This window comes from Phascolarctos cinereus, unplaced genomic scaffold, assembly GCF_003287225.1.
Source record: "Phascolarctos cinereus isolate Bilbo 61053 unplaced genomic scaffold, phaCin_HiC Scaffold_4;HRSCAF=312, whole genome shotgun sequence".
Classification (NCBI taxonomy): Eukaryota; Metazoa; Chordata; class Mammalia; order Diprotodontia; family Phascolarctidae; genus Phascolarctos; species Phascolarctos cinereus.
This window is the reverse complement of record NW_027555847.1, coordinates 697,318,426-697,340,031: the sequence shown is the minus strand read 5'-3', so window position 1 is coordinate 697,340,031 and position 21,606 is coordinate 697,318,426. Positions and strand designations below refer to the sequence as shown.

Sequence of the window (21,606 nt, the reverse complement as noted above, 5' to 3'; positions counted from 1 at the left end):
TTGAGCCTTTGCCCTGGCTGCCCCCCTTGCCTGCCATGCCCTTCCTTCTCACCTTTGCTGTTAGGACCCTTCTCCTTTCAGGGCTCAGCCCAAGTGCCCCCTCCCACTCCTAGGATCACCCCTGGGAGCCAGAGCCCACCCTCCCTCCCCAAACGATTACTTTGTATCCATTTTGCATTTGCTTAATGAAGCGCTTGTTTTTCTCCCCAGTGGAATGTAAGCTCCTTGAGGGAAGGTACCGCTGGGTTGGTTGTTTATTTGTCTTTATCCTCTGGCATGGTGCCTTTATACACAAACTTGAATTCTGTTCCATTCCTGTGATTCTTTAGATGCCTCCCCTAACTGCTAAACTTGTATTGTGCCCTGCCCAGGGAAGGAAAGAGAGGAAGGGAGAGCCCTGGCCCCATACCCAGGGCCTCAACATGCTCCCCCCCATGCACCTCCAGCCTTCGGGGCTCTGAAGTTCCCAAGGATGATCCCCTTCAGTAAGCACCAGGGATAACCCCGGCCACTGGGCACAGAGGAGCAGGCCCTGCCTCCAGGGAGGTGGTCTTCTGCTAGGAGATGCTCATTTCCTTTTGGAAATAGATGATGAGCTTGGAGAACTCTGCTGTTTGGGGCTTTCTACTCCTTCTTATCTCGGGCCCCACCTTTACCCAGCCTCTCTTTCCCCCAACTTTCCTCTCGGAAGGTCTGCTTTGCGGTTGACTCATTCGGATCACTCTCCTAGCAGAAGGATCTTTTATGTACTTCTGCGCCAGGCCTAGACAAGGGCCCCCAAGCTCCTTCCTGATTTAGACTCTGAAATCCACAGAGGGAGGCTCTGAGACCACTGGTTGAGGGCATCGGGACTGACTCCTCCTTGGGAGGATGCCAACACCTGTTCTCTGGCCACTGTTCCTGGGAAAAAGAGCTCTTGTGTTCTGTTCCTTAGACGGCCGGTGAAAGAGTAGCCCATGCTGCTTCTGATGACATTGTGATCTTTTTTAAAGGAAACTCCAGTTGGGAAGCATGTCGAGTGGTGAAGAAGAGCCGCTAAAAGAAAGTGTGGAAGGTGGTACGGAAAGCATCTCTGAGGGTGGCCAGGCATCCTCAGGCAAAGGAGACGTGGAGACAACAGCACAGGCACTGGATGACACAGAAGAGGCCGAGGGCACTTCGGGAAAAGCCCCTGAAGAGTCGATGAGGAGCATAGCAGAGCGCACTGGCCAGGCCCTGAATGGGCAGATGCCCTTTCACTCGGAGGAGAATGAGCGCGTGTACCTGGAGGCCCTGACTACCAGCTCCCGGCAGAGATCCCTAGTGAGTAAGAGCAGACAGCCGTGCTGTGCTGGCCGGTTTTCTGCCCCGGCGTTCATGGGCATGAGCATCTCTCCCAAGGAACCTGTGCGTCCTCACCATTAACCCCGGGACTCAGGGGTGATGTGGCAGGCAGGATTGCTCTCCACCTCTGCTCTCTCTCCTCCTGACCCTTCTTTTTATTTATTTGTTTCTTTGTTTTTAGTTTTCACCATTCACTTCGATAAGATTTTGAGCTCCAAATTTTCTCCCCATCTTTCCCCTCTCCCCACCCCAAGACGGCGTTCATTTTGATATAGGCTCTACATATATATTTATATTAAATCTATTTTCAGATTAGTCATGTTGTAAAGAGGAATTAGAACCAATGGGAGAAACCACTAGAAAGAAAAAACAAAAAAAGAGGAAAAAAGAGAGAGAGAGCAAATAGTATGCTTTGATCTGCATTCAGACTCCATAGTTCTTTTTCTGGATGTGGACAGCATTTTCCATCATGAGTCCTTTGGAATGGTCTTAGATCCTTATACTGCTAAGAAGAGACACGTCTATCAAAGTCATCGCACAATGTGGCTATTACTGTGTACACTGTTCTCCTGGTTCTGCTCATTTCACTCTGCCTCAGCTCATGTAAGTCTTTCCAGGTTTTTCTAAAGTCCACCTGCTCATCGTTTCTTATGGTACAATAGTATTCCATTACATTCATATACCACAGCTTGCTCAGCCATTCCCCAGTTGATGGGTATCCTCTCAATTTCCAATTCTTTGCCACCACAAAAAGAGCTGCTATAAATATTTTTGTACATGTGGGTCCTTTTCCCATTTTTGTGATCTCTTTGGGATACAACCCTAGAAGTGCTATTGCTGGGTCAAAGGGTATGCACATTTTATTAGCCCTTTGGGCATAATTCCAAATTGCTCTCCAAAATGGTTGGATCATTTCATAACTCTACCAACAATGCATTGATGTTCCAATTTTCCCACATCTTCTCCAGCATTTATCATTTTCCTGTTTTGTTATGTTAGCCGATCTTATAGGTGTGAGGTGGTACCTCAGAGTTGTTTTGATTTGCGTTTCTCTAATCAATAGTAATTTAGAGCATTTTTTCATGTGATTGTAGATAGCTTTAACTTCTTGATCTGAAAACTGCCTGTTTGTATCCTTTGACCATGTATCAATTGAGGAATGACTTGCATTCTTATAATTTTGACTCAGTTCTCTATATATTTTAGAAATGAGGCCTTTATCAGAGACACTGGTTGTAAAAATTCTTTCCCTGTTTTCTGCTTCCCTCCTAATCTTGGTTGCATTGGCTTTGTGCAAAAACTTTTCAATTTAATGTAGTCAGACTTATCCATTTTGCATTTCATAATGTTCTTCTCTATCTCCTGTTTGGTCATAAATTCTTCCATTCTCCATAGATCTGATAGATAAACTATTCCTTGCTCTCCCAGTTTGCTTATAGTATCAGCCTTTATATCTAAATTGTATACTCTTTTTGACTTTATTTTGGCATATGTTGTAAGATGTTGGTCTATGCCTAGTTTCTGCCGTACTATTTTCTAGTTTTCCCAGCAGTTTTTGTCAAATAGTAAGTTCTTTTCCCAGAAGCTGGGGTCTTTGGGTTTATGAAACAGCAGATTACTCTAGTCATTTACTACCGTGTCTTATGTACCTGACCTATTCCACTGATCCACCACTCTATTTCTTAGCCACTACCAAGTAGTTTTGATGATGGCTGCTTTACAATATAATTTAAGATCTGGTATGGCAAGGCCTCCTTCCTTAACATTTCTTTTCATTAATTGCCTTGATATTCTGGGCCTTTTATTCTTCCAGATGAATTTTGTTATTATTTTTTGTAGCTCTGTAAAATAATTTTTTGGTAGTTTGATTTGGTATGGCACTGAATAAGTAAATTTAGGTAGAATTGTCATTTTTATTGTATTAGCTCAGCCTACCCATAAGTAACTGATGTTTTTCCACTTATTTAGATCTGACTTTATTTGTAATTATGTTCATGTAGTTCGTGAGTTTGTTTCGGCCGGTGGACTCCCAAATATTTTCTAATGTCTACAGTAACTTTAAATGAAAATTTCTCTTTCTATCTCTTGCCGTTGGGCTTTGTTAGTAATATATAGAAACGCCAATGATTTATGTGGGTTTATTTTATATCCTGCAACTTTGTTAAAGTTGTTTATTATTTCAAGTAATTTTTTACGTGATTCTCTAGGATTCTCTAAGTATATCACCATATCATCTGCAGAGAGTGATAGCTTTGTTTCTTCTTTGCCTGTTCTAATTCCTTCAATTTTGTTTTCTTCTCTTATTGCTAAAGCTAACATTTCTAGTACCATATTGAACAACAGTGGTGATAACGGACATCCTTGTTTCACCCCCGATCTTATTGGAAATGCTTCTAGCCTATCCCTATTACATGTAATGCTTGCTGATGGTTTTAGGTAGATGCTACTTATCATTTTAAGGAAGACTCCATTTATTCCTGTACTGTCTAGTATTTTTAATAGGAATGGGTGTTGTATTTTGTCAAAAGCTTTTTCTGCGTCTATTGAGGGGGTTTCTGTCGGTTTTGTTGTTGATATGGTCAGTTATGCTGACAGTTTTCCAAATATTGAACCAGCCCTGCATTTCTGGTATAAATCCTACCTGGTTGTAATGTATTATCCTCTAGATAAGCTGCTGCGATCTCTTTGCTAATATTTTATTTAAACTTGCATCTATATTCATTAGGGAAATTGGTCTATAATTTTCTTTCTCTGTTTTGACTCTTCTCAGTTTAGGTATCAATACCATATTTGTATCATAAAAAGAATTTGGTACGACTCCTTTTTCACCTGTTTTCCCAAATGGTCTACACAGTATTGGAATTAATTGTTCTTTAAATGTTTGGTAGAATTTGCTTGTAAATCCATCTGGCCCTGGAGATTTTTTTTTTCCTAGGGAGTGCTTTGGAGGCTTGTTCAATTTCCTTTTCTGAAATGAGGCTAAGTGTTTTACTTCCTTTTCTGTTAATCTGGGTAATTTTTTGTAAGTATTCATCCCTTTCACTAAGATGGTCAAACTTATTGTCATACAGTCGCTGCCTGTTGTCTAAGGGATCAAATACCAGCACAGGGTGGGAGTTCAGGTCCTCCTTGGCTTGCCACCACCTTCCCTTTCCAGTCCAGTATCCCTGCTCTTCAGCCAAATTGTCCTTCTTCCCATCCGCTCCCAAGCGCCCTGGCCTTTCTTGTGGCTCTGCCTTTGCTCCTGTCCTTTCCTGGGCTGAACTTCCCACCTTCCCAGTCCCGCCCACCCTGGCTTTTGAAGCCTAACCTGCCTCCCTGGGCTTGGCTCAGACCCTGCTCTGTGTCACCGTCAAGCAGTATTCCTCCTCCATGAAGTCTTCCCAGATTCCCTGCCTGCAAGTAAACTCTTCCAGATCTGCACCCCTACAGCACTTGTTTGCATAGATCACAGTATGTGTTACATTGTGATCGTGACCCCACATGGTGTCTGACTTGGTCCCTCTGGGAACCCATCACCTCCTTGATTTGTCTGTTGTCACTTAGGTGACACCTTCAGATGTTAGTGTATGGCATTCCCCAAAGGGTGGCCATCAGTCCCCTTACCAGCATTCAAGCCCAGAGAGCAGTTTTCCTTCATAAACTCAAGAACATGGTAAGGACTCGGCCCTGACTTTGTAGAGAGTTGACATCATCCCTTTCCCTACGAGTTAGTGTCTTCCTCATTTCCTGTGACTTGGCACCTCATTGTGGGTGTAGCTCTGGCTGTGACAGGTGAGACAGTGAAGACCAGGACGGGCTCCTTGGGATGGTCCCCCGGTGCCCTGGGGTCTACCTCCTGTCTTTTATCTCCTGGCCCGCCCCCGGCTGCTTCCTCAGAGAGGGCAGCAGGGCACCAGTGGCTGAGCCAGGGGAGGGGATGATGAGGGGGTCAGAGAATGTCTCTGGGTCCCATCGTCCCATCCTATCAAGAGCCTCTTAGCGTGTATCAGTAACCATTGTTTCCTTGCAGTTTGAATTTTCTTTTTTCCCCCTTTCTTTGACACTGGGTCTCTCCCTGCCTTGCCCAGGCTGGAAGTGGAGTGGCCACTCATGAGCTGCACCTCTGCTGTTCAGCACTGATGCTCTGACCTGCTCAGTTTCTAATCTGGGCTGGCTCGCCCCTCCTTAGGCACCTGGTGGCCCCTGATCTCAAGGGAAGGCCACTGTGTTGTCGAAAGATTTACCGCTGCTCCGAACTCCCAGGCTCAGCTAACCTCAGACTGTCAGGAGCAGGGAGGGATGACAGGCATATCCTACCACATGCCAGGATGCCCTGCTCCATTTTCAACTCCTAGATGAGTTAGGGCAAATATTCCCATTGTGCCTCTCTCCCAGGGCCCAGCTGGGATGCTTCCTGATTGTCCAGCGTCTCTTAGTGAGGTTTTTGTTTTGTTTTATTTTTTAAAAAAAATTATCGCTGTCTTTTGTTTTTACATCACCTTCAATTTCCATTGTATTCCTCTCGTCTGCCACAAAGAGGGCCATCTCTTGTAAAAAAGAATAAAGAAGAGGAAAAATTAATCAACGCATGAACTCTGTCAGATTGTGTGTGCCTCATCCACATGCTTCCTGTCATTGCAGAGAGGGAGGCAGGAAGGCACAGCTCATTCTCCTGTGCTGTGTCTTTCTCTGGGGTCACAGGGCTAGGCCTGGAAAGGTAAGGGCTTCTGGGGAAAAAAAAAGACTGAGGAGGGGAAAGTACCTCCTTGCTACCTCTATAGTCATCTGAAAAGTGTCTATTCAAAACCGCAGCTTGTGAGCCCCTGGCTTATTTATGAATGAATGAAAGACACTTACCAAGTGCTGACTTACCCTGTGCCAAGCATGATGCTAAATGAGACATTCCTTGCCCTCAGCATGCTCATGTTCTCATAACAGGAAACAACATGTGCTTTGGGAGGCTCTGGTTATGGGACAGATGGCAAGGCCTGGCCGTCTTAGGGTGCGTCAGTAGGGCAGATGGAAATGCCTGACGTCTTATGTTCCCCTCTTACCACACTAAACCAGAGAACACATTAACTCAAAACAAAGACATTTAATTAAGCAGAATATCAAAGTCAATAAAAAGGAAAAATCTTTCCACAGATCCAGGGCTCAGTCTCCAATAGGTTCTTATGCCACCGGTGGGCAAAGGAAGCATTTATAAGTAGACGAGAAATGTTCTGAGGCTCGTACCCCAGCTAGGACCCACTCCCCTCTTTGCCTTTGAAGCTGCTAGCATCATCAGCTGGGCCACTGTCTTTCTTTTTCTCTTTCTCTGTGGAAGTGCTGTTACACTTCTGCTGAATGGCCATGTCCATCTGATAAGCCTCTTAGGAAGGCGCCCTTTTACAGCTCTTCCTAGCTGTGTGATCCTGGGCAAGTCCCTTCACCCTGCTTGCCTCAGTTTCCTCATCTGTAAAATGAGCTCTAGAAAGAAATGGCAAACCACTCTAGGCTCTTTGCCAAGAAAACCCCAAATGGGGTCGTGAAGAGTCAGACTTTGTTTGCCTCAGTTTCCTCATCTATAAAATGAGCTGGAGAAGGAAATGACAAACCTCTCCAGTATCTTTGCCAAGAAAACCCCAAATGGGGTCATGAAGAGTCAGGTAAAACAACAACAGAATGTGAGCCAATACAATAGCCTGAGGGCTAATTTAAATCTTTTGTGAGTCAGATTCACAGCAGTACCTAGCCAGTACAGCTAAGAGTTACTGTCTTTTTAATTGTGTTGTTTTTGAAATAAAGGTTTTGTAGACCTCAAAATGAGTTTGTTTCCTTGAGTTATGCAGAGAGGTGAAGGAAATAAGAGTTTTAATGGGAAATTAAGCACGGGCTATTATGTCCTGGAATCCTGGGTGAGGTCAAAAATAATAACAATAGTAATAGTGAACATTTATGTAGCACGTGCCAGGTACTGTGCTAAGTGCTTTACAGTTGTCATTATTTTCTCATTTGATCCTCAAAACAACCCTGGGGAGAGGGGAAGAGTAAATGCTATTATTATCATCCTCATCTTACAGATGAGGAAACTGAGGCAAACAGGTTAAATGACTTGCCCAGGTTCTCACAGCTAGGAAGTGTCTGAGGCAGGATTTGAACTCAGGTCTTCCTGACTCTAGGCTCCACATTCCATCCATTGTGCTGCCCAACTGCCCCTAAAAAGGGCAAAGTAATCAGTTAATTTCCAATGTTTATGAAATATCATACATGAATGCATTTTAAGTTCTGAGCTGAGGCTAGAGAACACTGAGCCAAAGTAAGGGAGGAAATCAGGTCCTTGGTGCAGTCAGGAAAGCTTCCTCGATTCTGTAGCAGCTGACTCCAGGCCTCTTTTGTTGGGGAGGCGGTAACTAGCCAATCTGTGAGCAACAGGGGCCTATTACAAGATGGGCTGAGTGCCCCCCAACTATCCTCTGCTAGGGATCAAAATCTTCATTGCATTTTTAACAGCTTACCAGTTTTAACCCAGTTGGTACAGTGTCAAAGAAATCATCTGATTGGTATTGGCTGCAGTTGTGAAGGGGATAGAATTATGGTATGGGAGACAATAGGGTATTTACCCCCTTCAAAGTGGGGATTATATTTTGAATTGCTGTTTCTTTTTTTTTTAATGATAAAAAGGAAGTTTCAAGTGGAATGCCTGAAGAAACAGAGAAAAATGAAGTAGATAAAGTTTTTGGAGAATCGAGTGGGTGGAATTTTCAAGAGGCTCCTGGATCAGCTCGTCAGAGCCCTAATGACACTGCGGACCCATCCCCTGCAAGGAGACGCTCAATCCACTTTTATGAGAACGGGAGAAGTATTCCTTATGAAGAAGAGAAAGACGGGCAGGTTGAAGAGGAGCCTTCCTCCTCCAAAGAACTGACATCACAAGAATCTTTGTTGTACTACACCAGGGAAAATAGTCTATTTAGAGAAAAGACAGAAGAGGAAAAAATTTATCCACTGGTAAGTGGTGGAGATTTTTCAGCACTTTTATAAGAATCATAAGCATATTTTTAAGACCAAAGTTTTCATAACAGAATAATAATTTTAAACTTATGCTTTATTATATTGTTTTGTTTCCATTTTTAAAGCCCATTTAAAGTGTTGGGCATGGGGATGGTGTGACAGATTGTGAAATGTGTCAGTATAGCAACAATTTCAACGAACAGGAAATTCCCAGCAGAGTTTGTCCTTTCCACGCTTACGCTATTTTATATGGGCTCTTCATTCTGATTTTCTGTTCCTTGTGAATTGTGGTGGTTCTCTCTCGTTTGACAGCCTCCTCCCTATCCATTTCCTCTTCCTTCTTCTGTCATTTCTTTTACCCTTACTGTGGTTTGAAAGGAGTTGGTCTAATGGAAAGCAAAAAAATCGAACAATACTGAAAACTGTTGAAATACGTCAAACTTTTTCAGAACGCAGCTGCCAGTGCCAAGCCTGAAAATATTCCAGAGAGGAGCCATCTGCTAGGAATAAAAATATTCTCATTCACCCAGAGAAGGAAACAGAGTTGGAGTTTTTCCTTTCTCCATCTGCTAACAGACCTGAAAATCCTGAAAAATGAAATTGTTTATTTTATGGACCAGGGCCCATTTCACCTGTAGGTGACCGTGACGGAGATTCCTACACTTTGGAAGGTTTTAGCGTCAGTGCGATGCCAGTAAAAGACCCCTAACTGAAAACGTAAAAGGATGGCATCCTTGATCTTCCTGGAGCACTGGCAGTGGAGTTTCGAGTTTCTGCCGATTTGCTTATCAATCTGAAGAAGAGGGCGGATCATTGGGTTTTTAGGCCTCCAGGAACCTTCTGTCTGTGTTCAACCTGGGCCAGTAAGAAATGGTTTCATGTCATTGACAGGATTGCATGTAGTCTTTCTAAGGGGAGTACCAGTAATTTCACCAGTCATCCACCAGACGGCCAGGACTCTTGGTTTCCTAGGATAGCTAAAAATTTCCAGTGTCCCGTTTGCCAAGTTCCCTTAAGCTCTCTGTAGTCTCAACATTTTTATTTTTATCCTTTGGACTGCCATGCCACATCCCCAAAGAATGTAACCTTCGCTTCTTATATAAGAAGTAAACTCATGGTTCCCATAGTTATTTGATGTGACAGTGGTTTCCACTTCAATTATAGAAACAAAAAAGGAAATTCCAAATGGGTGAGGAGTCTTATGAGGGTCAAATATAATAAAATCTGTTTTTATTATGGATTTGGCTAAAAAAACTGTTTTCAACAAGAAATATATTTTACAGATCCCATGTCTTTAGTTGAGAAATATTGGTGGAAGAAATGCACACATCTCCTGTAGCAGCAAATGTTAGACCGGGGTGGGGAGCCTGCGGCCTCCTAGATCCTCGTGTGCAGCCTTTTGACTTTGGATTCAGTCAGAGGGCGACACTTAAGGATCCAGAAGACCCCTTGTGGCCTGAAGGCTGCAGGTTCCCCACCCCTGTGTTAGACCACAATGGAAGAGGATTATCAGGATATAAATTAAGCTGTTGGATGTCAGTAAAAGTCACACAATTTGAATAAGGAGCTTTTGTCATAGGTACTTGACACTTCGCTCCACCTTTACTTTGAATTTGTAACGGCAAGTGCGGATAACCGACTGCAGCCAACTGTTTAGGGAGCTTTGACGTTGGCACAGCCAGTTTTCCAGAAGCCAGCATAAATCTGAAGTTTTAAGCTTTAAAAATTCTGTAAAAGATTAGCAAGTTCCGAAAAGAACAGTCAGATCTTAAGATATGTAGTGAAGGGTTTTCAAAAGGGAAATCAGATGTTAAATGATTCTGTTCTTGGAAGTTTCCGCTTGAGACAATTATGATCCTATGAGTCTATCACTCACACCTACGCAAGAGAAGGTCTAAATAGAAAGGATAGGAAAGAAGCAGATGGAACCCAGAGCTAAGACCGGAGGAGAGAGAAATAAGTCTCCCTACATGTAATGGCTTCTATGGGGGTCACAGAGCAGATCTCAAATAAAAAGGTGTTTTTTAAAAATGAGACACGTGCTGTGAGGTAGCCTTATTTAATCTCTGAATAGTAACATTCACACCTAGGAATGGCAGTTTGTCAAACATTAGTAAAAATTCAGTGAGTTGGTTCTATGCTGAAGACATTCAGTGACTCTTTACACAAGTGTTTTGTGGAGCACTGATTTATGCATCTAAACCCAGTGCTGGCCGTTGGGAGACCTGCAGAAACCTGAAGCCATGATCCCCTTCCCTCCCCTCATAGAGGAAACAAGTGTAACTGACATGAAGCACTTGGAACAACAATACAAGACCATCTGTAATTAAGTGCTGAATTATCTGATACTAATCAGCAGTGTAGTGGGAGGTGCCATCTAGCTGCCCAGTAAACCAGTAGTCAATAAGGAGTATGGCTCCATCTTGGGCAGCAACTGGTTTGGGGGTTTTTTCTTCTTCAACGTGTGTCTACTTTACTTTATTATTTTTTTTAATTTCTTTTATTCAACTTGTTTTAACACATCTTTTTTTTTTAAATGAGGCAATCGGGGTTAAGTGACTTGCCCAGGGTCACAACACAGCCAGTAAGTGTCCAGTGTCTGAGGGCAGTTTTGAACTCAGGTCCTCCTGACTCCAAGGTTGGAGCTCTATCCACGGGGCCACCTAGCTGCGCCTAACACATCTTATTTCCAGTTGAATCTTGCACAGTATGTGGTCTGTGAAAAAAAGACCAAGCAGTTAAGTAAATCTAGGAAAAAAAATGTTTCTAGTCTTTCTATATTTCTTTAAAATCTTGAAAAACAAAAACTTAGGTAAAAATATCATACAGTTTTGGTACCAGCTTGTAAAGCATATACCCATTCTTTCTTTTAACAAATGGAAAATTATAATTTTTATCTGAATTTTGTTACTGTGTTTAAAAAGGTGTGTTCAGGGGCAGCTAGGTGGCACAGTGCATAGAGCTCCAGCCTTGGAGTCAGGAGGACTTGAGTTCAAATCTGGCCTCAAACACCTGACACTTAACTAGCTGTGTGACCCTGGGCAGGTCACTTAATCCCGATTACCTCACCAAAAAGCAAAAAAAAAAAAAGTGTGTTCATTTACATAGTTCACTGATTTTATATATTGTCCTTTTGCTTCTGCACCATTCACTCTGTATCATTTTATATGTCTTTCTATATTTCTTTAAAATCTTCCTATTCCTCATTCCTTGTAGAACAGGATTCTATAGGACATTCCTATAGGATATTCCTTATAGGACAGGCTTCTGTCCTGCACCCTCTACTTGGTTTCACTTGGTGAGCTCATCAGCTCCCATGGTTTTAATTACCATCTCTTTGCTGATGATTCTCAAACCTGCCTGTCCTGTTCCAACTTCTCTGTTGACCTCCAATCTTGCATCTCCAATTATCAGACATCTTAAATTGGATGCCCTGCAGACATCTTAAATGTTCAAAACTAAACTCATTGTCTTTCCCCCTAAACACTCCCCACTCCTTCCCTGTTGTTGTAGAGGGCAACACCATCCTCTCAGGCCCTCAGGCTCACAACGTAGGTGTCATCCTGGACTCCTCACTATCTCTCAGCCCCCACATCCAAGCTGTTGCCAAGACCTGGCTGTTTCTCCTCTGAAACATCTCCTGAATACACCCCTTTCTCTCCTCTGTCACCTGCCTGATGCATGCCCTTCATTACCTGGATTCCTGCAGTACCTGCTGGTGGGTCTGTCTACCTCAAGTCTCTTCCCACTTCAGTCCACCCTCGATTCATCTGCTAAATCGATTTTCCTAAAACACAGGTCCCTTCATAACCTGCCCTGCTCATACCTTTCCAGGATTCTTATGCCTTACTCTCTGACACATATTCTTCGATCCCTGACACTGGTGTCATGGCTGTTCCACAAAAAAGACCCTCCATCTCTCGGCTCCCAGCATTTTCTCTGGCTGTCCCCCATCCCTGGAAAGCCTTCCCTTCTCTTCTCCATTTCTGACCTCCCTGGCTTCCTTCAAGTCCCAACTAAAATCCCACCTTCTACAGGAAGCTTTCCCCAGAACTTCTTAATTCTGATGCCTTCCTTCTGTTAATTATTTCCTGTTTATCCTGTCAGTAGCTTGCTTTGTATATATTTGTTTGCATGTTGTCTCCCCCATTAAAACATAAGCTCCTTTGGGCAGGGTCTGTCTTTTGCCACTTTTTGTATTCCCAGCTCTTAGCACAATGCCTGGCTCATAGTAGCTGCTTAATGTTTACTGATTGATTAATAGATTGATTACACAGGAAGCAAGCAAGTAATTTATTAAGTGCTTATACTGTACCAGGCACTATGCTGAGCTCTGGAGATAGAAAGACCAGAGCAAGACTGTCATTGCCATGAGGAAGTGTACATTTTATTGAGAAGAAACAGTCTGTACACATAAAAGTAAATATTCTACTTTCTCCTCTAAAATCTTGGAGACAGGCTCCAGGCTCCTTATGATGGAAATATGCAAGGGAAAGAGGGGACTTTTGCAGATGATTTTCTACAGCTGACCTCGTTGTCATAGGCAAACAACTGATTGAAATGTAGGAAAATCATGTTTATTGGTTACACAAAGTCCTTAGCCTTGAGAGAATACGGTGGGACTCCCCTTTCATCTCCTAAAGTGTGTTAAGACAAGGGCCCGAGAGAGAGAGAGAGAGAGAGAGAGAGAGAGAGAGAGAGAGAGAGAGAGAGAGAGAGAGAGAGAGAGGCTACTACCTTCCCCAGTGGACACCCCTACTCTTTATGACAACATAAACAGTGGACAAATCGACTCCAAAATATTAAGCATATTATGTCTTTTTTTCTACATTTCTTGATTCATTTTGGTTTTTTATACTACTGTCACTTCTTAATTTTATCCTCACCAATAGAGCCCTTGGTTGTAAAAAACAGAAGAAGTCAAACCACCTAAACAGCCTCGTCTGACGGAGTCTGTAACGTTCTGCTTGTGTGTGTGGCCCACCGCCTTTCACCAAGACTGGGGCAGGGGCCTGGGTCTCTATTCCTCTGGAACCAAGGCTTTTCCTTGTCTACCATCTGCATTCTGAGTTTTTTAGAGGTGTTTTTTTTTTCATTTATATTGTTGTGGTCTTTGAGTATATTATTCTCATGGTTCTACTTTCTTTGCTGTGTATCAATTCATGTAAGTCTTCCATGTTTCTCTGAATTTCCATCTTACAGCACAAAACACTTTTTCTTTAAAGATATATTTTGAGTCTTTGTAAAGCATTTGATTCAAACTCCTATTTTCAGTGATGTCTATGTATTTAATAAGGTCCAACTGTACTTTTTATTGTAAAGTTAGTCACTTTATCATGAGAGATTACTTTGTATTTCCAATACCTGTAGCATTTTCATGAATTTTTGACTAACGTTATTTCTCTTTGTTTTCTGTTTCGATTTCTGGTTTGAAGTTTTTCTCCCCCAACAGAGCTCTCTCAGTAGAGGGTTTACTAGCACCACTCCAGGCTTCTTCTAGCAAAGTGTTTGTCTTATATGATGACTGCTAGTAAGCAGAGGGTTGGAATGGGCACCAGAAAGATCTGGGTTTGAATCCTGTCTCACTACTTACTGGCTTTGTGATCAAAGGCTAGTTTCCTCATCTGTAAATTGCTGGTAATATCCCTACATTTACTGCTTCACAAGGTTGTAGTGAGACTCCCATGAGATCATGTCTGAAGTACCCAGCCTGCTCCTATGTCCGCGTCACTCATTCTTGCCGTCATTCTTCCCTGCACTCCGCAGGCCCAGAGCATGGGCTTGAGTGACTGGGCTGGGGCCCCCCAGCTCTTCTGCGTCACCAAGGTTTCCTGATCTACAGGCGTCTCTGCGCCAGCCCCCACAAAGGGGTCAGGTGTGTGGGTCGGAGCAGGGTGGTCGCAGATCCCGGGGCATGTTGACGTGCTCAGGGCCTTGTTTCCCCTACAGAACCTGGCCTGGTGCTACGGATGGAACAGCTCTCTTCCCATTTACAACATGCAGGATGAAAACCAGAGGGTAGTGCTCTACGCCTGCTCCCACACCGCCGTGCTGTACGACGCCTTTAAGAACTGCCAACACCATCTCCAGGTGGGCACGTTTTCTTTGATGAAGGGAAGGAGACAATCCCTGGACTGTGGCCTTTGGCAAACAGGGTGAAGTGACTTGCCCAGGGTCACACAGCTAGTGAGTGTCTAGGTCTGGATTTGAACTTGGGAAGATAAGCCTTCCTGACTTCAGGCCTGGTCCTCTATCCACTGCACTACCTGGCTGCCCTGAGGGAATAGGACTGCGTGGCCAATAGGTACAGTGGGAGGGTGGATTGGAAGACCCCTCTGATCAACAGAGTCCTTCTAACTCGCTTGCTGAAATAACTGGGTGTATGGGCAGCTAACAAAGACAGAGAAATATGAGGGTCCACCCATCTGAGGCTGTGAGTGGGTCATTAGCTTATGTAAGTATCAGAAGAAAAGGCTGAGTTTGGCAAAGATGTTGGAGCTGCCTAGAGCTCTTTTCTCTGCCTACTCAGTGACTTGGGAAAAGAGGGGGAGACTGAGAGCTCTGGAAGAAGGGCTCTGCTGTTGAGAGTTTGCTCCCCACCTTTTCCATCCTGACACCTCTTAGCATAGTGAGGGGAGAGGAGATTTCTTCCTCCTCCCTTCCCTTCCCTCCCTCTCCTGGCAGTGGCTTCTTGTAGCAGAAACACATGGCAACCCCTGGGGGAGCAGAATCTGACTGGGGAGCTGGCTGTTGTCCAGAGGAGAGAGCCTGGGGCCAGTGCCCTGGTACTCAAGAGACACTGTGTCCCAGGGAGCACGAGAGAGATGCTCCTGCTGGTCCCCGGGTAAAGGCTTAGATTCCTTCTGGAAAAAGGTCATAGCAGTCCCTATGCCAGGGTTTCTGCAGAGCCAGAAACTGGAGGCCGTGGTGATTGCCGCCAAGCTGTCAAGTATTCTCCAGTGGAAAGTGTAAGAAGAAGGTCAGAGGAGGTTGTGTGACGAGTGACATTAGCAGTCCAGCAGCAGACGTGTGAGCTGCCACTCCTAGAATGTGCCTTGGCCACATAGTTTCCTTATGTGGGCACCTCTCTGCTCGTGAACCCCAGTGGACATCCCCTCTTCCCACTGATGTGGTGTGAGACTGTGCCCTGGGTATGTGAGGGCAACATTTTGTTACTATGTTATTTCAATAAATGTCTTTGTTCTGAACTAATTATGTTCTCTAGCTGACTGGAGACAAGGCAGACACACTGTTGGGGGCTTGTGAGCAAGGGAGCCCCGATAGTGTTTCACACCTCCCAGTGACCTTAGTTTTACAGTCTCCACTTAATGCTGTTGCATGCCTTCACTGTAGGCATGGCCACCTGCTAAAACCTTTCCCTGAATCAGCGGGAACTTCCTCATTCTGCTTTACATCTCACTGTCTCTGTTACTAACCCCTCAGTCTATCATTTTACTCAATGGATTGGGGATAGGGTGTCACACAATTGATGAGGTCCCTGATCAACCTTACCCCCACCCTCAAATGAAGTGTCTAACCCACAAAAGGAAGGAGCTGAGGTGCAGTGCCAGCTGAATTGTGGGGAAGGGTCCTGGAGGGAGATCAGCCTTTAAAGGCTGAGAGGGGAAAGGCCCACTGTTTCTCTAATGGGAGTAAGGAGTATGAGCGCTGGAATGAGCAGGGAGAGAAAACGAGCTCAGTGGGGTGGGATGGCCTTTGGAGATGAAACCAGGAAGGAGGCATTAATCAGCTGACAGTTATAGACGACTTTATCGATGGCAGAGTGCTGTACAGACGTCTCACTAGATTTGATTTAGTACTTAGAAGACAAGGCTGACAATGGGGTGCAAGGTGAAGCCATTGACTTAGAGTCAAAATACCTAGATTCTAATTCCTCTTCAGATACTTGTTAGTTTTGTGACATCCCTCCCCTAACTGCCCACAAGTCATTTAACCTCTTAGTGCCTCAATTTTCTCATCTGTAAAATGGGGGTAATATACTACCTTCCTAGGGTGGTTGTACTTTACAAATCTTAAAGAGCTATATAAACATAAGTTACTACTAATTATCATTTTTCAATCTATTTTTTCATTAAATATTTCCCAATTACATGTAAATTTTTTTAAACATTAAATTTTAACAATTTTGAGTTCCAAATTTCCTCCAGCCCTCCCCCCTCCTTAAGAAGGCAAGCAATTTGATATTGATTATACATGTAAAGTCATGCATATTTCCACATTAGCTATGTTACAGAAGAAAAACAGACCAAAAAAGAGAGAGAGAAAAAAGTATGCTTCAATTTGTATTGAGAGTTCCTCAGTTCTCTCTCTGGAGGTGGAGAGCATTTTTCATCATGGATCCTTTGGAATTGCCTTGAATCATTGTCTTGATTGGAGTAGCTGAGTCTTTCACAGTTGATCATCTTACAGTGTTGCTGTTACTGTGTTCAATGTGCTCCTGGTTCTGCTCACTTCATTTTGCATGAGTTCATGTAACTCTTTCCAGGTTTTTCTGAAACCAACCTGTTCATCATTGCTTAGACCATCATAGTATTCTATCACTATCACATACCACAACTCGTTCAGCTATTCCTCAATTGAGGGCATCCTCTCAATTTTCAATTCTTTGCCACCCCAAAAATAGCTGCTGTAAATATTATGGTATAAATAGGACCTTTCCCCTTTTCATTGATCTCTTTGAGATACAGACCTAGTAGTGGTATTACTGTGTCAGAGGGTATGCAGAGTTTTAAAGCCCTTTGGACCTAGTTCCAAATTCTCCAGAATGGTTGGACTAGTTCACCACTCCACCACCAGTGCTTTAGTGTCCCCATTTTTCCACATCTCTTTCAGCCTTTGTCATTTTCCTTTTCTGTCTTGTTAGCCAATCTGCTGGGTGTGAGGTGGTATCTCAGAGTTGCTTTAATTTGCATCTCTGTAATCAACTACTAATTATTATTACTATTCATTATTGTTACTATTATTACTAAAAAATGGAATATCAGCATTAAAATGATGAGACTTTGTCTCAGAGAGAAGCTGAGTCATTGAAAGAACGTTCTGACTTCCCTAAGGCAAGCTAGCCTGCTCTCCTCCTGTTCAGTTCTAGGCCCAACTCATTGGTAGTGTTTGTCAGTCGGGCAATCAATAAGCATTTATTAAGCTCTTCCTATCTACCAGGCTCCGTGTGAGGTATTGGGGATTCAGAGACAAAAATGCAGCAGTCCCTACCCTCAAGGAGCTTCCATTCTATTGAGAGAGACAGTAAGGACCCACAGAAATACAGAATCAGCGTAAGGTGAAGATGCTTCGAGCCCAGTCTGGCCTGACGCTTCCCCTCCAGTTTCACCCCAAAGCAGGGCCCTGCACTGTCCAGGTGAGGGTTGGTTCTAGCCTTTGTGTTTCACGGCATGTTTTCCTCTGTCTCCGTAGGGCCACAGTAACGTGATCACTTGTATGTGCGTGAGTGAAGACAGAAGGTGGATCGCGACAGCTGACAAAGGCCCCCGATGCCTGGTGATTGTGTGGGACGGCTTCTCAGGGTAGGCTGGGAATTTAATCTGTCTTCTTTCCTGTTGTCGTCACTGGTGTGTGCAGAACAAGACAAGCACCATTTCTTCAACGCAGTCCTAAACTGATCACCCTGTGAGGACCGAGGAGTAACCTGAGCTCAGTTTCTCCATTTAAAAGAGATTTGTTTAATCCTTAAATCAGCAAATCCTTTGAACTGATCATTAGGACATGGTCAGACTTTTTTTCTGTTTAAAAGTAATCCTGTCACCTGAATGCTATCAAAGGAGGCCAGCAAAATAATTAAATTATAAGGATACTTTTAGAGGAAACAAAGAAGAAATACGTGATAATAAATGAGTTTGAACTGCCAAACCTTCACACTAAATTTTTCTCTCTTTAAAAATTTTTTTCCATGCATCTTATTTTGTTTCTATTTTGCCTCCTGCTTTTAAAATCAAGTTTGTAGAATAGTTTTGATTTGAAGACATTTTCACTATGAGATCTACTTGTTTCATTTCTTATTTTTTAGCTTCATTTGCCTTACTTGTACTAAGTTCTCAGAACTGGTATTCAAAGTAAAAACTATTTTTATTTGTATGTTCGTATGGTTACTTGAGTTATTTCATGTAAGAGCTTTAATAATAAGCAGTAAGTTCCTCATATTCCTTTTTTCCATAGACAGTATATTTCTCAACTCATCTTCTTGAAGCCATGAAAAAAAAAAGAGAGAGAAACTAAATCAGAAAAATTCCTGAGATTCTACATCTCTTGTAAATGAAAGGAACGCCACTTAAGGCCTCCCCTGATGCCTCCTCATGGTCGGGAGGTAACCCTGAATTCACTAAGATCGTGCCAGCGAAACACTAGTTTAAGCAGGTCTGACCAGGCTGGAAAGACTGCAAGTATGAAGCTGTCACCCAAGGACTAGGCTCTTCACTAAATTAACCACAGCAGGTCTTAAGAAAAAGGGGCCAACTTCAGTCTTTGGAGCCTGGTCCCAAAGAGAGAGAGAGAAGGAGAGAAGGCTCAGAGTTTTTTCTCACAGTCTAGCTCATGATGCCCCAACCCTGGCGTCTGGGGGATAATCTTTTAAAGCTTAGGTTTTTTCATGTCAAGGGTCTCCCTAAAAAGAAACTAGGTTCCTTTAAGAAAAGTTACTCAATATAGAAAATAATAGATACCATATTTTTTTCTTCCACCACAAAGGAAACACATTGAACACAAAAAAATTCATAACTAGGCATTGACAAAAAATTAAAACATGAAAAACTTTTTAAAAATTCATTTTATTTTCAGTTCCAAATTCACTTTTCCCTTTCCCTTTCTCTACCCCTTGCCCCCTTGAGAAGTCAAAAAATACAATACACATTATACGTAGGAAGTCAGGCAAAACATCACATTAACCATATTCCAAAAAATAAAAAGAAATAAAAATAAAAACAAGCAAAAGAAAGAGAAAAACATGTTTCAGTCTGTATTTTGAGTCCATCAGCTCTATATCTGGAGGTGGGATAGCATCTTTTTCTTTTCTTTTTTAGGCAATTGGGGTTAAGTGACTTGCCCAGGGTCACACAGCTAGTAAGTGTCAAGTGTTTGGTCTGGGGCGGGATTTGAACTCAGGTCCTCCTGACTTCAGGGCCGGTGCTCCATCCATTGTGCCACCTAGCTGCCCCATGGGATAGCATTTTTCACCATGAGTCCTTTGGAACTGTGGTGGGTTCTTGCTTTGATCAGTTAGTAAATCTTTCACAGTTGACCATTGTTACAATACTGTTGTTACTGTGTACATAGTTCTCCTGCTTCTGCTGATTTTACTTTGCATCAGTCATTATGTCTGTCCAGTTTTTCCCAAAACCATCCTCTTCCCCACTTCTTACAGCACAGTAGTAACTTCCACAAATAACTCTTAATTCCTGTTTTACTATCTAGGGAGGCAGAGATTTGTGGGACTCCTAACTAGGTTTCCCCTTCACCTTTGATCTCTGCTGTCTAAGCAGTAACTTGAGGTCCATCTCTTGGGGCTAGCCGGGTCCTCTCCAGTCTTCTTGGGAGTGGTCATCTTTCTCTTCTGAGAAGGGTGTGGTCATAGGAAGCCCTGCCTGCTGCCACTCAGCACCCTGGAACCGCTGACCTGAGTGAGGTAGCCACCCCGGCTAGAAACATCCATCTCAGGATTGAGGCAACCCAGCCCAGCCTCAGGCACGTGCACAGACAAGCACGTGCACTCTCTGCTGAGTGCGCACGTGTGTGTGTGTACACGTGTGTGCATATGTGTCTGTGTGTCCATGCATGCGTGTGTATAGCACATATCCCTCTAGCCAGGGAAGAAAAGAGCACAGAAATCCCTTCTCTCTCCCCCCGCTTCCCCGTTGCATTGGGATGTCTGGAGCCAGGAGACTGAGAATTATCTCTGTATGTTGAATGTTAGACTGGAGTCTCTGAAACGCCCTATTTAAAATGACACCCTCTTCATCACTGAGCAGGTTAAACCGTGCCACGTCTCTTCCATTGCATAGGCACAAGGAAAACCCAGCAGGTCCCACATCCTGACCGACTAGCTCTGTTACTCTGCACAGAACGGGATGGTCCTGGCCAGCCCCAAATTCAGTGCTGCCTCCCCACCCCCACTCCCAATTCCCCAATGGGAAGAGAGAGACTGAGAGGGCTGTCGTGTAGGGGTCCCAAGCCCCATATTTGAAAAAGAGGAGGACAAGAGTGGAAGTTGTTTCTCTTTTCAGAGCGGTTCTTGCTTAGTTGTCAGCCATTTTTGACACAGCCTTCAGTGCCAGGGACACACCGGGACCAACCAGGAGGCCCATGCTTGGGGCTCAGCAGGGAAGCTGGGGGGGGGCAGGCTTGGCTTCGCAGGAGCGCCCCAGCCCAGCAGATCAGGGAGATTTGCCCCCGTGACATAAATGTGTGAAAGGAAATACATCATCAGCCAGAAGTGATCGTGAAGCTTAGCCTTATAGATACGAAGGGTACTGCCCTCTGGGAGCTTATGGCCTTTTTGAGAAACGGAGCTTACATGTGAGGAGAGAACCCACATCACACAGCAGCACAGGCTCCGTACCAAAGAGTGGTGCAGACAGTGCTTCAGGTCCTGGTGATTGAGGGCTGGGGCAGGCGAGGAGGGGTCTGCAGAGGGGGCAGAGAAAGAGCAGAGGGATGGAAGGAATTCCAGGTGTGCTGGAGGAGCAGAGAGATGAGCAGGGGTGGATGGGGAGATGGAGGACCATGCTGGTGAGCAGAGACAGTGAGAGAGGGACACGAGAGATGGAAAAGGGCGGAGCATGACTGATGACAGAGGCCAGAAGAAGACCTCCAGAGTGCTTAGCCTAGAAGGGACGTGAGGGAAGGCTGCACATGGGCACAGAGAGAGTCTGAGGTGGTGCAACGTCATCACAGGATGGGGGCGATGCTTGCGCCCAACAGGTTGAATTCCTAGAGGAGATAAGGCCATTTGCTGAGATTTAGGGAAGTAAGGGGAACACTTGAAATCTGACACGTATGAAGATGATCTAGGGTAATTGCTGTCTATGTTCATGGGTTAGGGCGTATTCAAGAGATGGATGACATGATCGTCAGGGTGTAGTGAGGGCCCAGGTGAAATTAGCATAAATTGACTATGGACCCGGGCATTCTCCAGCAATGTTCACCAGCCAGCCAAAGACCAGAGGAAACATTCAGTGGGGGGTGACCCAGGCTTGGCAGTTGGCACGATGGGAGGTTTGCGGGAGTATAACGGTGGTGGGGAAGGAATCTAAGGTAACATGGAGGGTGGCGTTGAAGTGG

The 21,606-nt window shown here is 44.1% G+C and overlaps 1 protein-coding gene across 1 annotated transcript in view; it reads left to right on the top strand.

Moving 5' to 3' along the window:
* Positions 1-21,606, top strand: part of CFAP251 (cilia and flagella associated protein 251) — an 87,671-nt gene that overhangs the window by 6,309 nt on the left and 59,756 nt on the right. Inside the window, 4 exon segments of the mRNA XM_020970268.2 lie at positions 993-1,302; positions 7,969-8,295; positions 14,248-14,388; positions 17,731-17,840. Of these exon segments, the coding sequence (XP_020825927.1) occupies positions 1,012-1,302; positions 7,969-8,295; positions 14,248-14,388; positions 17,731-17,840 (869 nt within the window). The 5' untranslated portion in view covers positions 993-1,011.